Genomic DNA, 19,708 nt, shown 5'->3' on the forward strand with positions numbered 1-19,708 from the left:
AAACACTCTGAATGGCAACCTGGCCCAGAGTACGTTTGCAGGTCTCATTTTTCCTTTACAGAGTTTTTACAAATATGCCATTAATTCGGTTTTTCTAAGCAGGTACAATCTTGTGAAATCCACAGTCCAAACTCAGCATGGGCTCTGCAAATAGCCAAGCTTCATACGCTTGGAGCCAACACCCTGGAACATTCCCACAGTGCAAAGGGGGCAGGCTCTTAGAACACGGCTACGTCATAGCACGAGCTGCACGGCAATTACAGGGTTAACAGGACTATATTTTCCCCCACTGTAACACAGCTGAGCTATGGCTTCATTCCACAAAAAACACATTAAAAGAACACTAAGGTTCATAGATTAGTAGATGCCAAGGCTGAGAGCGGCCCCAGTGATCTAGTCTGACAGGCCATAGAACATCTCCAAAATAATGACTAGAGCGATCTTTTAGAAAAACATCCAATCATGATATTAAAAGCTTGCAAAGTCAAGCACCTAAGTTAGGAAATGCCAGAATGAAGAAAGGCTATGCCACTTTAATTCAGCCTTCTTATGCATATGCATTACAATGCAGACTTATGACATGGTCTTACACTAGTATTTTCCACAGGACCCAGGCCTCCTTCAGCAACTGGGTAGTTATTCAATATTTCCTTTTATTGTCCACAGTTGATGTTTGACCCCAGACCTTATTTACCACACACCATCCAAACCCTGCACGGATTTCAAAGTTACACACCATCCAACTTCTCCAACAAACAAGGCAGGAGTCCTATATACAACAGTCCTCTACCACACAACCCTGATTCATACCCTGAATGAGGCAGAAGTCCTGTGGGGAAAAACAGTAAGTGATCATGTAATAAGACTATCAGAATGCATTGGCACTCTCATGCATATGTTTAAGAGGGCTTCCTCAATTCTGGCATTTCCTAACCTGAGTGCTTGACTCTGCAAACTTAATATTCTTGTACAATAGTTAGGATGCAATTTAATACATTTATAAAAGACCTGAAAAAAAAATAGAGATTCCATCATGTGGAATCCTACTGATGCCCAACTTGGTCACCAGCAGAGTTCAAACCTTTAGATCAGCACAGCACAGACCTCTACCACTTCAGCCACAGAGCACCTGGTACCAAGAAGAGGCTGGTCTCCCCTGTGGGCCAGTCACTCGCTGACAGAGAAGGAATGTGGAGACTGTGGACTCTTGGGTTTAATTCTAGTTCCTGAAGGGGAAGAGTTCTCTAATGGTTATAAACCCTTCCGCCTCTGTGCCCTTAGCTTGTCTGTCCCCCTTTGGTTCCTATCCAGCCCACATCGCTTGACTCCTGCCCACCCTCCCCATGCTGTCTCTACTGCTACTCATGCCCCCCTCTACTCCTTCCAGCTCTCTGGCTACTGCAACGGCCTCTCCTCTATGATTTTCTCGTCCTCCTCCCTGCTGCCTGGGTGCCAACAGGTGGAGCACTGAGAGCACAGGAGAGTTTCCCCGTTCTGTTCCTGTGCCTAGTACCACAATGGCCTGCAGCAGCAATTGCAGGGGATGTCCTGGCCAGCCCCTGCACCCCTAAACTGGAGCCTGCCCAGAGCACATAGACTCTTCAGAGAATGTAGCTGCCACCCTAACAAGTCTGAGCATATGTAAACAGACTTCTCAGAGGCTCAATTTGGACAGTTTTCCCAGGCATGGCAAAAGGCTCATCTGACACCAGGGCAACCCCCTTGCCAAGTTTCAAGACCTTGCTCCAGAGCATGGAGCTGCTACAGCTTCTGGGGGGAAAAAAACGGTTGCATGGTTTAAAAACACAAACCAAAGCATTGGCGAGGCAAAACGTACTCTTCCTTACTCATTCTGGGAAGCCGCTGAAACATTTTAGCTGAAAGTTTCAAAAACGAAACACTTCAGCCTAACAGTTTATCTGGAGTTATAAAGCAACCGTGAACACTTTTACCATGAGAACGTCTGGCAACCTTAACAACAGGCAGGGCCACCATCTCCGTCGGTGCCAACACCACAAGCAGACAATACGCAGCAGCAGCGCTCAGGAAACACGTCTCCATAGGGGATGCCTAGCTCAGTAGCGCACTCACTGCGAGTGACTATGGCCTGCTCTACACGTCAAGCTTAGGCTGACGCAGCCAGAGCGCCCGGGGATGTGAAAAATCCACACCCAAGCCGCAGCTATGACAGCCTTGCGCAGCCAGGGCGGCGGAAGAATGCTACTGTCATTTTAGCTACTCTCGCTCAGGGAGGTGGAGTTTGTACAGCGATGGAAAAACCCCTCTGTCACCGTAGGCTGTGTAATATGGACATGGCTTCAGTCTGGCGATAAGCTCAAAATCAGACACCTACGGCTAAGAGCTAGCTTCAGAATTGCTTAGTAAAAATCCCATCCTTAATTACAAATTAAGGCAATTGAGTTAAAATTCTGCAAGAGAAATTATCACTGGAAAGGATACGGATTGACTGGGACACAGAAAGAGGACACTTGTTCCATTAGCAATTAAGGGCCCAAACAGTATACATCTGCTACAGGTCAGGCCCACCTCTTTCTACTGGTCAGAATGGAAAGCGTTTAACAGTTCTAAATACTGATTCAATTTCACTCAAAAGTACAATTTAATTCACATTATGAGGAAGTGTGAACAAAATTTAGTACATTTCAGAGCAGCTGGTGACTGCAATGCCCCATTGGAAAGAAAGCACCCATGGCACCCAAGATCCTCATCCCACAGTTCCCAGGAACACCGTGCCAGAATCCCATGGCGACACACAGAGGGAGCTTGTTATGCTAGGAATAAAAACTGATTGCAACACGACACTGTAAGTGGAAACACTTCAAAAAAAGCAGTTAAAAAAATCAGCAAAACCCAAGACAGAAAAGGCCCTGCTTGTGACAAGAAAATGCCTAAGCTATGCCAAGAAATACATACCCGTCTGTCGATCTTATCACCCTGTAAATCATATATTAAAAAATTCACACATATTACTTACGAGTTTTTTTGGTAGAGAACTTTAGAAAATTCAAATTTTTCTTTTAAGATCCTATCAAAATGAAAATCCAAAAATTTAGTGGCTATTTTATTGAAACTATTATGTTGAAATGCATCTCAGTTCAAGGAAAGAGTAAAACAATTTTGAGATTCCAATTCTGGCTATTTTGAGAGATACGCATGTTTAAAAATAGCGACGTCAACGTCTACAAAACCTACATTTCTTGTACTCGACTAGCGTAATTTCAGACACAAGATCCAAACAATAAAAAAGAAACGCTTGGAAAGTTGATGAGTGACCCTTGAATCATGCTTTGGCTTCAAACTACATACTGTACAGAGACTAGAACTTTTGCAAGTGGCAATATAATACAAAAGGGTTACCATCAACTTAAATTTTAGTCTTTTAAGAAAGTGAATTAACACTAGTTTCAGGTGCTATATCTGCCTTTAAGTCCCCCTGTCTCTCAGTAGTTTTATCATCGTTTTCCTTTCTAAATGAAATAACTATTTCCCTCCACGTTGCTGAATGACAGAGCCGCCCCCCAACCAAGTGAAACTGGACATTTGACAGCACTCTGTATTGTCTACTTAAACGGAAACAAGTCATATCCTTCAGTTACATTCATCTTTGGTGTTTCTTGTAACAATTGTAGGCAAATCATTTCCAGATAGAAGTAGGATTGTTTTAGTTGGTGCCCTTTCAATACGTGACTTGCACGCAAAATAACAATGAAATAGGAACAGACCAACACAATGCCATTTCAAATCTAAGGTGTTTGACTCGTGACAATGGACAAAGCAGCTTCAAATGGCACTTAAAAATGGAAGTGTAGCAGATATGCCATCATAACTACAAGGTCACTCTATGCTGTAGTGTACAGTAACAACTAGCACTAAATCTACTATCGAATCTCGCTTGCACTTAAACTGAGAAAATTAGCATTTTTTTTTGAGCCACTAATATCAAGGGAACATTTTTCTTCTTAAGTGAACAATGATACAGTACAGTTAACACTCTACCTGGGAAAGAATGTTGGTGCATTGTTGCAGCAAAGACACTGGAGGGTTACCAATACTTGTTGCAAGCTGAACTCTTAGCAGTTGCTCTTTCAGAGTTGCGTTTTCTTGTAAAGCATGGGCCAGGGCCACGGCAGCACACCAGTTTGAGACAGAGTCCGTGGAAAAGAGTCCGCCACAGAGCAGCTGGCCAGCTGACACAGAATTACCTGTAGCTACAACAATGGCAAACAAATGCTGTGGCACAAAAGCAAGCTATGATCAAGACTCGTACAGTAGTTATGATACAGCAGCACAGAGGGCCCCCAACCAGGATGGGGACCTCACTGTGCCAGGTGCTGTTCACACACACACAGTCCCCATCTCAGAGAGGTTACAATTTAAGCTCTACATTCATCTGAAGGCATCTTAAGTTTTATAAAACTTTAGGAATAAAAATATGGCACCTACATAGTAGTCTAGGGGTAGCGCAGTGGAAGATGACTGCTTTCTCATGCGGCAAAGAGAGAGAGGGTGTCTCATGCTATCATCAAGCACTCCCAGCTAGGCCCTCATCACACCTACAGTCTCAGAGGAACCGCTGGAAAGACTCAACTTTCAGAGAGAACAACCTATCTGCTAGTTGGGAGTTCTACACCTCCATTAACAACAAATCCAATCCTAACGTTAGACATTTGGAATGATCTCTCAAATCCTAAACAGCCACACACAGGCGGTCAGTAGGATGGCTCATCATATTTTTCTGTGGGAGGTAGTGTGATCCAGTGAACAAGCCTGGGAATTGAGAGATCTGGGTTCTAGTCACAGTTCTACCACTACCGACTTATAGCCACTCTGGGAAAGTCATTTAACCTCCCAGCATCTGATTCCTCATGAGTAAAGGAGATGACACTTATGGAAAGAGCTCTGAACTTCAAAGATGAAAAGTACTGACTATGTAGCAAAGTAGGAGGACAGATGGAGCTTGCCCGAAAAGCTTTTAAAGATCTTACTGAGTAAATAATGAACAAGAATGTACTCCCTGAAAATTGGGATGAGCCTCAATACTCTGACAAGGTTAACAGCCTGAGTTTTGACAGGCAGATAATTAATAAAAGGAGTTGGATCATGTACTTTTAAGTATCCAGTCCAAAACGGATAAGACAGACAGAGATTGTGTGTGTTAAAATGGTAATGGGGAAACCTTTGTGAGCTTTCATGCCTCAAAATACTGGAATGAATCCATCAAGCGCAGTTTGTTTTCACACATGCACATTGATGTAGTACTAGCCCTTCGAAGTGATGGCAAACAAAGGCCTCAAAGTCCATATTGTACAACTGGAAGACTGTAGAAAGGTTCTTGGTTTAACTGTAAAACAAATGAACATTTGACTTTGATCCCCTCATGTTGTAATCTGTTCATACTTCGCCCAATGTCTATAAATGGGAAGGTACACAGTGCAACAGGAGGTGTGAAAGAAACACTCTGTTTTAGAGGGAGGGTGGGAAAGAAAAACACCCTGTGGCACCAACAAGCTATGTATTAGACTTCCTTCCCATCATTTTACTAGTATGTTATATCCTTTTCCTTGGAGGACACCTGTCCTATTCTCTGAGACACATTTAGCAAATTTTGGATGTTTGATAAATAATGAAAAGAAACAGGGCAAGGTTATAACAACTTTTTCAAAAAGTGAATGCCATTTCACGTCACACTAGGGAATGCAGCTCCGATTTTGCTACTTGATAGCTAAGATTTGGCATCTCATTAAAATACTAGTCTGGTTCTCAGCCTCCTTGGAATTTAACTTGTCAGGAAACATATTCCAACATATACATCCCTCCGCCTAGTTGTAAAGTACAAGGTTGAAAGTTATTGCTCAAACTAGAAAGTGAATGTGTAAATTATATGCCAAAGAACAAAAAATGTAATGTTTTAGTACAAATTAGCATAGATTCTAACGAACAGAAACAATCCCTCCATGTCAACTCCAAGCCCAGATAACTAACCAATTTGGTATCAGTTCTTATCCTGCTAGAGCATAAATAATTTAAACCAAATTTTACAGCCTGAATTCTTGTACCTTTAACACCTGGACATTACGCATTGTCCGTTACGTTCAAATAGAATTCAAGTCAAAAAATAATCTCTCAAATTAAAACACTGTTCACAAGGTGACTTTTACATCTCTTGTTCTTGGCACTTCACTCAAGGTATGTAGTATTTTAGAGGAAACCTTACGCATGCATCCAAATGTATGCTAAAGTGGGATCTGGTTTTGAAATTTTCAAGCTGCATACCATCTATAGTTGACGGCAGAAGTGTTGAAACAATTTCCCCTTGTCCTTTTTGGTTTTTGTACAAGTAACACTGGAAACAGTAAAGGACAGCACAGCGTAGTACAAACGGTTGCCTTTCATTCACCATGGACATCAGAAGCACGACGATTGCAGGCCTATTTTGAAAGAAAGAGACAGGCCATTGGAATAAAAGTCACAAAATAAATAAATATAATTGCAGTTACCGTACAGAGTAGGCTCAGGATTGGGGTAGCAGGAATACTGAAGGCTTAGATGTAGGTGTATGAACTGTAGGGAAACCTCTGGTGGTCTTGACTATAGTAACAAAAATCAGACTTATAATAGTGATAGACGCTGCACTGGTGCAGGACAACAACTGATCATGATACAGGAACAGAGCATGAATGCTTTTAGTGGCATGTTTGTATGGAAATGTGTATTAGCGGTCTATAATCCAGATTTGATTTGATTTTTAAATCCAATTTAACAAGTACCACTGGAATATACACTTGAGGGGCTGATTTTCTCTAGACATAGAACATCTCTTTTAAAAAGATGGCCCAAGAAACAAAAGCAATGTCAAGCATTTAGTATGAAAAGTCAAATCTATATTTTTAAAAACTATGTTGTGGGGGTAATTGGTGCGAAGAACACTGTTGCACTCAGTGTTAGGATTGCAGTAAACCAATGTGTATCATCAGATGTATTTTTACAACTGATATGGAAGGTTCTACATCTAAGAAGCTGCAGCAGACTTACCTACTAGGCCAGCTAGGAAAGGAAGTTTTGCACATGTTAACAGAATGTCACAGCCCTCTTTCAGGTACTGCTTCCACTTCCATACAACTTGCCCAAGGAACTAAGGTATTATGAGCTTTAGTCCGAAGTAAGGTTTACCATACATTTGGATATTTATCTTTAGGGGTAACTGGATTTTCAGGTTTAACCCTCAAATATTCTCTCTCAATATAGTACATTTTGCTTATTATGTTTGTCATGGAACAATAGTGGGAAACCGAAGACGCCTGTTGGATCATCCACTCCATCTCCTTGCCAATGCATGACTGTTTCTTACAAGACTTTTCGATAGTGTTTAGTCCTGTCTAGTATCGAAAGCTCGAACAATGAGGCTCTTCCACTGCCTAACAGATCTTGCTGTAAGGAAATTCGTCTCATCCGTTACTCTGACTACTTGTACCTTCAGAAACAACACAGAATTCCTCTCCCTCCTCGGTGTTTCCCTCATTCAAATAATTGGTAGACTTATTTTTCCCCTCCTAATAGCTTAGTCAGGTTATTCATATTATTCCATTTTCATGTTTTACTCGAGATCAGTCTGTTCTGCTCTGATAGCTTCTTGTTGTTCTTCAACAGGTCAGCATCTTTACAGTAGGATGCATTCCCAGCTGAATACAATACTCATGTGCAGTCACATCAGAGCTGGATACAAAAATCTTACTTCCCTACTCTAGGTCATGAGGCCTTGCCATAGGCAGCCCACAACTGTACTGGATTTCAAAACCCGCTGTATCATGTTGCAGAATCAGGTCCAGTTTACTGCTGTGGCTCATCTCAGGTTCTGCAGCACTACTGCTTTACAAGCTCTCCCCTCACTAAGCATGTGTGGTGCAGACTAGAGACATTTCCCCTCAATACCTCAAGCCTGCCTCCTCCCACCCCCCTCAATCAGCGGCATTTTCGCTTTATTTTTTCCAGTGTCTGCACTGCAATTAAAAAACAGTGGCTGGCCTGGATCAGCTGATTCAGGCTCACAGGGCTCTGACTAAGGGTCTGTTTAATTGTGGAGTAGACATTCAGGCTCTGGCTGGAGCCCGAGCTCCAAGATCCTGCAAGGGGGAAGGGCCCCAGAGCTTGGGCTCCAGCCAGATCCTGAACATCTAGACAATTAAACAGACCCATAGTCCAAGCCCCATGAGCCTGCGGGTTTTTAATTGCAGCATAGATAAACCCTGAGTCACTTATTTATTCTCTCTCTCCTTTCACTGGAGTTGACTGCTCCTCAGTTTGCCCAGATTTCATTAATGTACTGTTCGTTTCCTTTTCTAGATCATGAAGGAAGGTGTTAAGAGAGACCAGTTCAAAAGCCAGTCTGCATGGAAGCTGTCTAGACATCTTCATACTTCAGCTGATGCATGTTTGATAACCATTCCACTGCAAAGCTTTAATTTGGTATGACCTACTGTAGCTTTAAATTAAATAAAAGACCCCTTTCTGACTGATGAAAGCGTCTAAATGGAAGCTCTTTCCCATGCCAACGTGTCTTTGCTTGGCAAACGGTTAAGCATTTTTCTTCCCCTACCTCGGCGGATTTGAAGGTGCATTTACAGAAGCAAAGTAGTCTTGGTTTATTTGGCATCCTCGAATGACTTCTGACACAGTGTTGATGGTCTAAAGGAGAGCAAGACAAGCCACACAAAGTTGATGTGGAAATCAAGAGACCAAAACAGCAATAAACTAATTCCTACAACAGTCAGAATATTTATGAAATACATCGACACAGATATCACTTTTAAACATAGTATGTGTACATATTGCGACAGACCAGTATATGCAAAATTCAGAAGTCCTTATTTAGACGAGATAGTGCTTTCAAAGGAAGGAAGCCAGATGTCCTGTGGTTTTAATGCTATTAGTCATTTAGGAAAGTAGACCCTGAACTTATCTCAGAAAGGTGGAGAGATTACAGAGGGAAGGTGCAAATGGAGAGGCATAAGGTGGCTGACCTGCCCCTCCATTTATTGAAGGCCAACATGTAACAGAAGAAAAGTAACTTCAGGAAGTGTCACAAGGCACACAGCATTTTCAGTAGCCTAGATTACTTGGAGTCAGCTTACGAGGTTACCACAGAAAACTAAGCTAAAACCAGGTTTATGTTGGCGGTAAATTCAGGTAAATTAGGAAGAGGTAAGTGGTGCGAATGAAGTGATTTACTCAGCTATATCTTTTTGGAAAGGTAGCCAACGCTAAAATGGAGGCAACCCCCAAGTGAAATAAGCTAAGAAGGTTGTTATATACCCTCATCATAGGTGAGGCTAGATTGAAACATCTTTTGGATACCTAGAGTTAGAAATGCAACTGCTATGACAAACATTTCAAGCCCTTTTGACAAGGCTGCTAATGCTGGAGGTGGGACAATCACTGGGATCCACCTGACCTAGTTAGTGTCCTCAGGTAAGGGATTAATTGCCCTCACCGTAACCTGGTAAAGGACTTCCCAGAAGCTGGAGAAATACATCTGTTATTGCAGCTGTGCTAACTCATGCTAGCTTGTTCACATTGTCACTGAAGGTCAGGAAAAAGACCAGGGACTGAACTGACTCTGAAATTACCTAACCCCACAAAAAGCAGTGAGCAAGTCAAGTTACCATCCAGTAAATTTAGAACAGATACGCACATTCATACACACACTTCAAGCTGGGATTTAAGAAGCAAAGCAAGTTTTACATCTGATTGTTTTACAGAGCTATAACTCTGAGGAGTCACCCGAAGCATACATCATTGCATGGGAAAGAGAAACTGAAATCTCTCAGACTTCCAAAACTGATCGTCAGGGAATATTAAATTAATCTAATATGATTTCACTGTATGGCTGGAGAGCCTTATACTACTGCTTTCCTGTTCCTCGGATACCTCCTTCTCCCTGCTTTCTCGCTCCGCCTTACCTCGGTCAGAATGTCAGCAGGAACGCCCGTTGCCATCAGGATTGTGCAGAGCTGCTGTAATAACCCACAATGAAACATGGTTTTTTGACAACTGCTGGTGGCACCAGGTGGGTTTGTGGGGGACACCAACACCCGCACAAGCTGCAAAGAAGAGAAATGCACGTTGGTATAGGGATGGAAGAAACCCTGGCGTTAAAACACTAATTTCATGCACATGTGAAAACTGAAGGGGGGTGCTGTCTCTCTTCATTAGGCTAGGTTCACACGGTGACGAGAAAATAAAAATGACTGCACAAAACTGTCAATATCCAAGTAGCACTTGAAGACTAGTGACACTGCAGAGAGAACTTAAATTGGAATCTAGCCAGGACACGCAAGTCAACTCTACCCTTCAGAAAAAATGCAGCTTTTAATTCCCACAAATGGCCAGGATCTTTTTTTGTGTCTTACGTTTGTAAAGCTGCTGTTGGATTAGAAGTTAAAGCCAAACTCAACACCTGAGGATTTCTTCAAGATTCCAAAATGGCTGAGCCCACTGCTTGTGTTGAAACTACGTGATGAATTTAAGCTACATATCCACATTGAACAACTGTGCGACTTGGGCAGATAGTTCTGTCATACATTGAATCTAGCCACTTTTCACAAGAAGGCAGCATTCCTTCAGCATGAATTAGCTCGTTTCACTGTTCTTAAAGCAGTTGTCATTAGTTACAGTACAGAAAAGATATCTTAACAGGCACCTCAGTGAAAACAGAAGGGCCACTTATGCAATTATCCCAGTTACGAATTCACTGGGGTAGCAAATTCCATACACTTTACAAAGGCATCATAAACACACAAGCTGTATACTTGCAAGAGCTTCAAACAATTGAGTCCTTGCCCAAAGAGCTGTTGTCACTTGTTTCGTTCATTCATTTTAAAGTTCGTATAATGCTAAACATTAACACATTTTAATAAGTCATTTACCAAAGAGTTTTTCAAAATATTTTGAAGAGCATTTCTGAGCTGGAAAGTGACTAAAAAAAGACAACATTCATACTCCATGATACAGTGCTAACACACAGCTGGAATTAATTGATTTTTTAGTTATCACTGGTAGACCAATACATGTTTTTCACTGCACGACACCAGCTACTGCTATGGTTTAATCATTTCTTGAATACAAGAGACGCACAGAGCGTGTGAGTCGGTGGAAATGCAGCAGTCAGAACTAATTAAAAAAAGGAAGCCTACCATTATTCTTCTACTGGTTTTTAAGGAGACCCTTTGCGTTCATTCCTTTTTCCTATATACTACACACTTTTCAGAACTTTTGTATTAGGAGTATTTGACTTTGCTCAAATTCCAGTTGTTGATAGTGGATATCTAGCATATTGATAGTTACAACTCCAAAAAAGGTTCCAGGATGTTCACGTAGTGTATTTTTACATCCCTGCCGCCTTACAAGTCCCTTTGCTGAGGATGGACTAGTAAACATGCCTATGGCATTCAGTAATATTCTGAATAGAGAGACTGTGTATTCACACTGGCATGCAGAACACATCCAGCAAGCCAGTATCTCAGTAATGATGCGACTCCCAATATTTGGCTTCCATAGGCTGCCAAACCTGTGTGCTGTATGTTTTCACTTGCCATGATGTCTTTACTCCTGCACAATTCAAACCAAACACTGGAGATTCAACTCTTTGAACTATGGTAAGACTGATACCAGGAGTTTATTTGTAAGGCAGTAGTAACGCTTCCAAACTCTACAGACAAAATCTAACTCTGCCTATTTGAGATGCTGCTTACAGCAGACGGTGCAAAATGCTTCAATTATGATCAAGTATAATCTGCTGAGTTCAGTGATCTTGGACACCCTCTGCTGACCAGGGGGCTAGATTTAAGATTAAAACACCGAATCTTAAATTAGGAAATGCCCATACAGAGTAATTAATCATGCAACACTGACGTATGCTTAACGCAGTTTTACGCATGCATGTCATATGAAAGGCAGAATGAAGACAGCCTGAAATCAGAGCTGAGTGATTGTACAGCATCCTGTGAGCTTTCGATGACACAAGATCAAAACTCTCTTCTTCTGTGATCTTGGAGAAAGAGGAAAAACCCCAAGAACTTGAAAAAAGAGTTAAACACTCCTGTGTGACTCTCTCATCAACTCCCACGTGAAAAAGAAGATTACGTTAATTGAATTATTAAAAATCCTTGCACTTTTTCAGTTTACTCTGGGGATTTGACAGAACACTATGCACAATTTCACTGTCTGATCTTACACACTGCAAGGGGGAGAGAAAGAGAAAGAAAGTTATCAAACCATAAAAGTTGTCAGGAGTGCTCTGGGTATGCTAGTCAAAAGATATTTTTATTCTGGGATTTGGGGTTTTTTTGGTTTTTTCTTTTTTTTCAACTGACTAGATTTAGCTCTGGCTTCAGACACTTTCAAAAGAAAAAAAAACCTAGCACACAGACAGCTGGCCATGAAAGCAGACAAATAATGCTTTGGAAAGCAGAAGAAAGTATGTAAATTCCTAGCATTGTTCCACCAGTAAGTCGCAAGTTGTTTTACCTGCAGCATTAGATGAAGATTAGTCACTTTCTGTGCTGACCAACCAGAGTTGTCATCTCCAACTTCAAACCAAGGTTTCATACGCTGAATGTACGAACCTTCTTTAAAGAAATTCTGATTGGAATTATTGTTCTTTAACAAATTTTGTAACAGGAGAAGACAGTCTTCCACTACGATTCCTGAAAAGACAAGAGAAAGTGAAAGATATTCCATCTCCAGAGGTCTAACACCTTTCAGGTACAGCAGAACAGAATGATACTTTCTACCAATTCTTGGAAGCCCAATATTCTAATGGGGACAAATCACAGTTCTTCTATAACTCTCAAATGAAACTTATTTGTTTAGAGAATGTGCACTGCGTGTAATACAAAGGTTTCTCGTGGCAATGAAAATTCAGTCTTTTGGGGGCTTAAAATGGCTTGAAGTATGTATGTGTCATTATTCCAGGAAAAGGCTTCATAGGTCTCCTTTTCTACTGCAACAGTGAAGAAAGATAAAGACAATCCTAAATAACACTAGTGTGATGCCAGTGACCCAACGTAAGGGTTTTATGGTAGTAATTCTTACTGTGTAATCCATAGCTTTATTCAGTGGCTAAGATTCAAACAACATTCTCTCCTCTCGTTCCAAAGTTATTTCTAGTTTAAACTTCTGAAAGGGAGAAGAAATTCTTAGATCTAATCAACAAGATAATCCAGTTTAAATTGTGAACTCTATGGAGCTGGAATAGCATCTCCCTCGACATTACGCACTGCACCGAGGACACTGACAACAAGCAATAATGCCCAAAATCTGTGCAAAGAGAAAAAGGGTATAAATAAAACATTACGCTGGACAACTTGGCCCAAGAACCTGAATGATAGGAGCAGAATGACTGGTGACAACACCCTCCTATTTCTGTACTGGCATGAAACCTGGTTTGCTAATACAGAGGTTTAAAGCTTAATTCCCCCAGTTTGTGAAAACAACAGGCATGGAGCAACGGAGATCAGCTGTTTGACAGCTTTCCCCTGCTAGCCATGCTGTGGACAGTCGTGCTCAGCAACCCAAGCCTCAGGAAGGTCATAGTGAAGATAAACCTGAAGCGGAGAAATAGGAGGGAAGAGAGCGAAGAGCTTAGCGCTTCTGAAAACAAGTGCCCTCTCTGCAATTTGCTCGTTCACTTTTCCTTTCCTCATACCTTTAGAAACATTTCTCATGACATCATGATCTGCTTAACAATACCCTTTGAGTCTAAACGTTTTTGACCCTTTCATCGTAATACTTGCTATCGCTAAGCTGTCTATGAGCAATGGCCTGTCAACTTCCCTCATGCCTCATCCCCAGGTGCTGTTACTGTTTATTATTCCCTGGGTTTCTTAGCATCACAGAGCTTACATGATCAGTGCTACAACATTCTCAATCTCTTTTCATTGTATCTGGTCTAGGACAATACGTTTGAATATGCAGTGTGTTCAGCATTACGTTTTAAGTTGAAGACACAAGGTAAATGGACAGCACCTCTTATGCTAGCTGGCTGGGGTGGCATTTGCCCTTCAACTCCAATGCCACAGACTGTTTAAATCCAGAATGGCCATTTTTAGAATACGGGGTAGGAGGCAGTAGCCTGTTAGTCTGTGTATTTAACAAAGGTATAAAGAATGGTGACTTACACTGCGGTAACCATGGTTCTCCGTGATGTCAGTGTGGATCCAACTGTAAGCATGCATGCCCATGCATCTCATGTATGCAAGGACTGATTGTTGTTAAACAGCTGTGTCTATGGGGGCCACACATGCATCCTTTGCCTCTTCATGCTGCCACGTGGGATTGAAAAACATGGAACAGCTGCAACCTTCCCCCAGTTACCTCACGATTCAAAGTCTGTGGTAGCGGAGGACTCAGGAACGAGCTGATGGAGGGTGGGTTGTGAAATATGCAATCACAGCATATCAAAAAAACCTAGTTCCTGTAGGGGAAGTGACTGCTCAAGCAGTGCCCCCCCAGGCTGGTGGGAATGAGGCGTTTCAGCTGCAGCCATCAAATAATGATGGTAGAACTGCTTTCCAACCTAGTCACTCAATCCAAGACACCGTTCAATAGCGGGTTACACTACATCGCTGCCTTGCAGTTTTCTGAAACTGGCACATTCCCGAGCAGGCAGAGGAGGTTGCTTGCGCTGCACTACAGTGAGCTTTCACGTTCAGTGGAAGAGGTGCACCACTGTGTTACTCACTTCAGTATTCTCTGTCAAGAGCTCTCTGGACCTTTAGAATGGCAATGTGTGACTACAAACATTGGTCCTGTCCATGTAATAAAGGGAAATCTTGTGTAATTTCCTCACCCCCAGTGCCGAGTTGGCTTCAGGAAGATGACAGGTAGGTTGATTGACTAGTTTAGATAACTCTGGGTGACATCTGAGCACCACTGTGTCCCTATGGACTGTCTTATAAGGAGGTTGAGCCATGAAAAGCTTAGTCACCCTCCTGGCTGTCCATTCTTCTGCACATACACGCTCACAGTGGGATGCACGCAGACACATTCCAAGAAGAAATTAAGTGTGCAAATCTCTAATGGAAGGCCTCAAAACAGAACCCAAGAAGATCCTAGAAGCTGAATACTTGCTCATCCCACCACTCTTACTATGATCCTACTCTGTGTACTTGGTCCTTTTACCCATCCACATAGCACGGGTAACACCTGAAAGCCACTGAACGTTCAGTTCAGACCATACCTCCATCGCTGTTCCCTTCATCTGTTACGATATCCAGCAGTCTCTCAAAGGCATTTTCAAAAGCAACTATTTTCTGAATGGCAGCATTGCTTTTTGTCAGCTGCTGTAGTAACAAGACTCCCTTCAGGAAGAAGATAAATATAGTGAATAGACAAAGCTTTACTAGAAGAGGAGCGTTAGCTTTAAAGAAGTGCCCTCCTCAACAGCTATAATACATTAGCAGTGTAAAACCTCCGTGGCAATTACTGGATACAACCATACATAATGCATGTGGCAACTTGCATCAAACCCCACCACTGAGCGTGTGAAGTAGTGTGTTATGCCTCAAACTTAGTTCTAAATGGAAATGTAAAAAACTGCCATAACAAAGAATTAAGACAGGAAGTGGCTATAAAAACTAAAACTATCATATACAGAGCAGCACTCCTCAGTAAAGGGGAGGGGGTGGGGAGGGTGTTTTTTGGCCATCTCTAGATATACTGCCTTCCATAACTACGCTCCTGCATATATGCACGATGCTTTGTGGTTCTACGAGCTACTGATGCAAATACCATCCGGCCCAAAAACTGCATCTGTCCCAGGGACACGCCAACCCATTCCTTCCCACCCACCCTTTCATGCCTCTCCAGAGCACACAGACTCTGAAGCAGCTGGGCTAAGGGGAGCAGCATTACAGAAACAATGCAATGGAGAGCTTCTAGTTATGAAGAGGATAAACAACTTTAAACGTATGTACAGGCATGATCACACTCCCTTTGTTCTGTACTTACATCATTCCGTATCACCTCCCTAGAATCTGCGAGTAAATCCATGAGCCTCGAGACACCTGAAAAAGCGAACAACCACATGACGTGAATTACCGTAAGGAGTTTAATAAAATCCCATTTTGGAAGTCCCTTCAAGAGTAGTTATGATGCTCTGTTAGAAGTGCCCCTTTGGACTGACATTTCCAGTTTAAGTTAGCCAGTGACCAAACTACTTACCCATGGGACTGACAAGAATTATCTGCTGCACCTGGGGTCCTTGCTGCTTTAACAGCGATGTAAGAAGTTTCACTCCAGGCCAGCGAACATGGAAGTCAAATTCCTGCAGGGATATAGAGAATGACATTAAACAATGAATCCAGGAGCATTTCACACTCTTGCAAGTGACCTACACAGTGACTTTAAAAACAGGACAGCTATACGACTGCATGCCAAATGGCCCAAATGTAGATGGGCATTCATCACTGTGAGCAGGTCCCTTTCCCCCATCTGCTCTGTAACAGTGCACATGCTGTAAAGTAAAATCTCACCCCATCCTGGTTTTTTGCTGAACAGTAACAAAACTACCCACTAGCTTCAGCTCCACGCTTCTCTCCCCAGGGTTCCGCTAACCATTTATAATCCTGTTCTGCTTCCAAAAGGCAGCACTTTCACCTATCCGATTGCGAGAGGTTGCCTTCTTCATTCTGGAAGAGTGATTTCATGCCCATATTCACCAAAGTTTTTCCTAAACTGCCTCATGTTTAATTTGTATGACACCAGAGATACACATCCATGAAGAAACACAGAATCAATGTGTCTTCTGTATTCAAGGTACCACACCACTACTCACCTCTAGAAAGGTCAACAGGAGAGTGACATTTTCTTGCTGTTTAATGAAGATTTCTGTAAACTGCCTTCCCAGATCATCAACCTGTTTTTGTGAATTTTCTTCTGTAATGTTCAAGAAGAATTTTACACACTGTAACATTAAAATAACTGTACAACTTCTTTTAACAGGTTGCAGTAAACACACAGCCCATATAAGGTATTTATGAGTCAAGGTTCAAAGAATCTTTATTGCCATATTAAATAATAAATGTATCTTGTTTTCACACTAATCACTGCTGGAATCTGTGTGCCACAAACAATATTTACATTGGTTTAAACATGAGAGAGACTCTGAGTGTTTTCTATCCCAAAGTCAGAACAGTAAATGAGGAGCTAATTCATTTTAATAATGGAAAACCATAAATTCACTCAGTAGAAGTCTGATTCAGCTTTCATTGAAGATGATGGTGTCTTGTCATTGACTTTAATGGGAATCAGATCAGGTCCCAGATAAATACTTCATAAAATCTAGACTATTTTTAACTGCACAGTTTACAAGAAATTCTATTTTCACCAGTCACGTCTGCTCAGAGCCACATTTCTTATCTACATGACCACACACTCAAAATGCAAGCAAGCTTCCAAGTGATCAAACAGCTCTTACAGAGCAGAGAACACCTGCCTTTTCAAATGAAGGACAGGAAGCAGCCTTGGGGATTCAGTGTTTGCATGCAGTCAAAGTGAAGTGTACAGCTGAACAAGTGTGCCACAAAGATCATTCAATACCTTCTCCAAAGACAAAGTAGATTTACTGCTGCCTCCTTCGAGGCTTTTAGTTTAGGAGTAAAACCGTCTAAAGCTGCATGTTCAAGTACTTATTTACTCTTGAAAAAGGTGGGTTTTTTTGGTTCAGTGACAAAAAAAACTGAAGACACACCAAAAAAGGGATATTAATTTTAAGATGTCTTGATGGCAAAATAACCACTCAGATCTTGATTTGGACTAATTTCATAAAGGCAATTCACTGTCTAGACATTGGACTAGAATTATTTAAGTTCTACACAAGTAGTTCAGTCTTATATATGTTATTTGTTCATGTTGGACAGAATGGAGAAGTAACAATGATGGCACCAAGAGTGTTGAAACAGCAGGCCAGGTATCATGAATATTGTTGCATCCTGTGTCTATTTTCCCATACTGGGCAATGCCAATCATCATCCAGGCATGATGGAAAAGCAACAACTAAGTTTAGATAAGACTTTGGATAATCATGGGATATTAAATATAAGAATCAGTCACGAAGCGATGTGAGTCTGTGGTACAACCGTCTTTCAGCTAACGGAGGTTGTAGGGAGAATCCCATTTAGTTAGATTCTGATATGGTTCAATCCAATTCCAGTCAGTAGCAGCAGAAGTTTGTTACAATACAATGATGTCTGATGACCTAAGTGAAATGAGGTTGTCTCCATACAGTCTAAGGACAGGGGCCTGCCTCACAGAAACATCGAAATAAACTTCCTTGTTGCTCGCCTAAGATACAGAAGAACCGAATGTGCATGAACTAAACTTGTCACAATTACAGTGGCTTCCTGCACATCAAGCACAATGAGGGAATTTGGCACTAGTAATATGCACCATATTTTTCAATGCTGTATAATTACTAAATGGGAAAAAAAAACTAACTAGTCAAAGACATTAGATCTCATGATAATCTACCGAGTTAAACTGGATTCAGCTAATCCTTGACATGCTATTAGAAAAACAATCCTGCCAAACGTATGCTAACCTTCACGATACTCCCTCCTTCCTGCTCTGTGTAATGGTTCCACATGTACTGTGCAGCTCATATCACATTCACCCTGTGGAAAGCCCCACTGCAGACTACAGTCAGCTGGACTCTATAAAGATCACCTTCAGAAACAAGACCTGTAATTTTCTATAGCAAGACTATCTTAATGAAACAGCCAACAATTAGCAGTATCTAATCTAGGAATACCAGTGGTCCTCCCTTTTATTAGATTTTAGAAGTAAGTGCTGTTTTGTATCTGATGCTGAATGAATACATTCTGCACGTACTCATTGATAGGCAACCCCAGGCTAATTCCGATATCACAGACTCTTAAAAATATATTGAATGGAAGTGTAGTTTCCTAAGTTGCATTCACTCTACTTGTCCCAAAAAAAGGTACAATGGGAAGAGAGTTGCCAGGGGAGAAATCATTGTGTTAGTCTTCCTACATCCTGTGAGAAAAACTTAACACTTCTCCAACCCTGATATAGTAACTGAACTTGACTCAAAGTTACATAATATGATCTACTAAGAAACCAATTTCAATAACTGAAAAGAATTTATCGCCTCCTGTGTGCGTATCCAATGTAGTAATTAGAAAAGTTACCTTTGGCGTTAATGGTTGCTAGACTGCATCATCCACATAAAAACCAAAGAAATAAGCAATTAAGTGTTTCACTGCAATGATCAGTTCCCCATCTAGCTTCAGCTACCTCCCTTCCCACAGGCCACGTATCACCACTTTGATCCCAAACAATTAACAGGAACCCTTGAGCTAAGAGAACAGATGTTGGTTACGTGTTTTGGTACATAACATCTGGCTTGACACAGCTTTCATAAAGAGATCAAAAGCAGGTCTCTGTTATTTTGTACTGGTGTGTAACTGTAGCATGGTGTCAGACTGCTAATGGTGACTGCAGAGTGACTTACATTCTCAGAAATATTTCTAACAGACGTGAATGGGCGATTCAGGTTAGTGATCTTTCCATGCTCAGGTGCGTGTAAGTTACAGAACTGAAGTCTGCACATTGTGGGCACGCATTGGTTTATTTTGTTTATGGTAAGAGTTAAGACTTGTTTTTCCATTAT

The 19,708-nt window shown here is 41.5% G+C and overlaps 1 protein-coding gene across 5 annotated transcripts in view; it reads right to left on the reverse strand.

The window, feature by feature from the left end:
• USO1 (USO1 vesicle transport factor) overlaps window positions 1–19,708 on the reverse strand; it is a 63,854-nt gene that overhangs the window by 25,498 nt on the left and 18,648 nt on the right. For 4 of the 5 annotated variants that reach the window (XM_073340342.2, XM_073340340.1, XM_073340345.1 and 1 more), the window contains 10 exons: window positions 16,853–16,953; window positions 16,240–16,342; window positions 16,027–16,082; window positions 15,257–15,377; window positions 12,544–12,722; window positions 9,978–10,118; window positions 8,615–8,703; window positions 6,295–6,449; window positions 4,018–4,229; window positions 2,935–2,955 (listed from right to left, as the gene is read on the reverse strand). In XM_073340342.2, the coding sequence (XP_073196443.1) occupies window positions 2,935–2,955; window positions 4,018–4,229; window positions 6,295–6,449; window positions 8,615–8,703; window positions 9,978–10,118; window positions 12,544–12,722; window positions 15,257–15,377; window positions 16,027–16,082; window positions 16,240–16,342; window positions 16,853–16,953 (1,178 nt within the window). The remainder of the gene's footprint in view (window positions 1–2,934; window positions 2,956–4,017; window positions 4,230–6,294; window positions 6,450–8,614; window positions 8,704–9,977; window positions 10,119–12,543; window positions 12,723–15,256; window positions 15,378–16,026; window positions 16,083–16,239; window positions 16,343–16,852; window positions 16,954–19,708) is intronic. The other variant, XM_073340341.1, reaches the window with a different exon arrangement.

Source organism: Lepidochelys kempii, chromosome 4, assembly GCF_965140285.1.
Source record: "Lepidochelys kempii isolate rLepKem1 chromosome 4, rLepKem1.hap1, whole genome shotgun sequence".
In the NCBI taxonomy this organism is placed as follows: Eukaryota; Metazoa; Chordata; order Testudines; family Cheloniidae; genus Lepidochelys; species Lepidochelys kempii.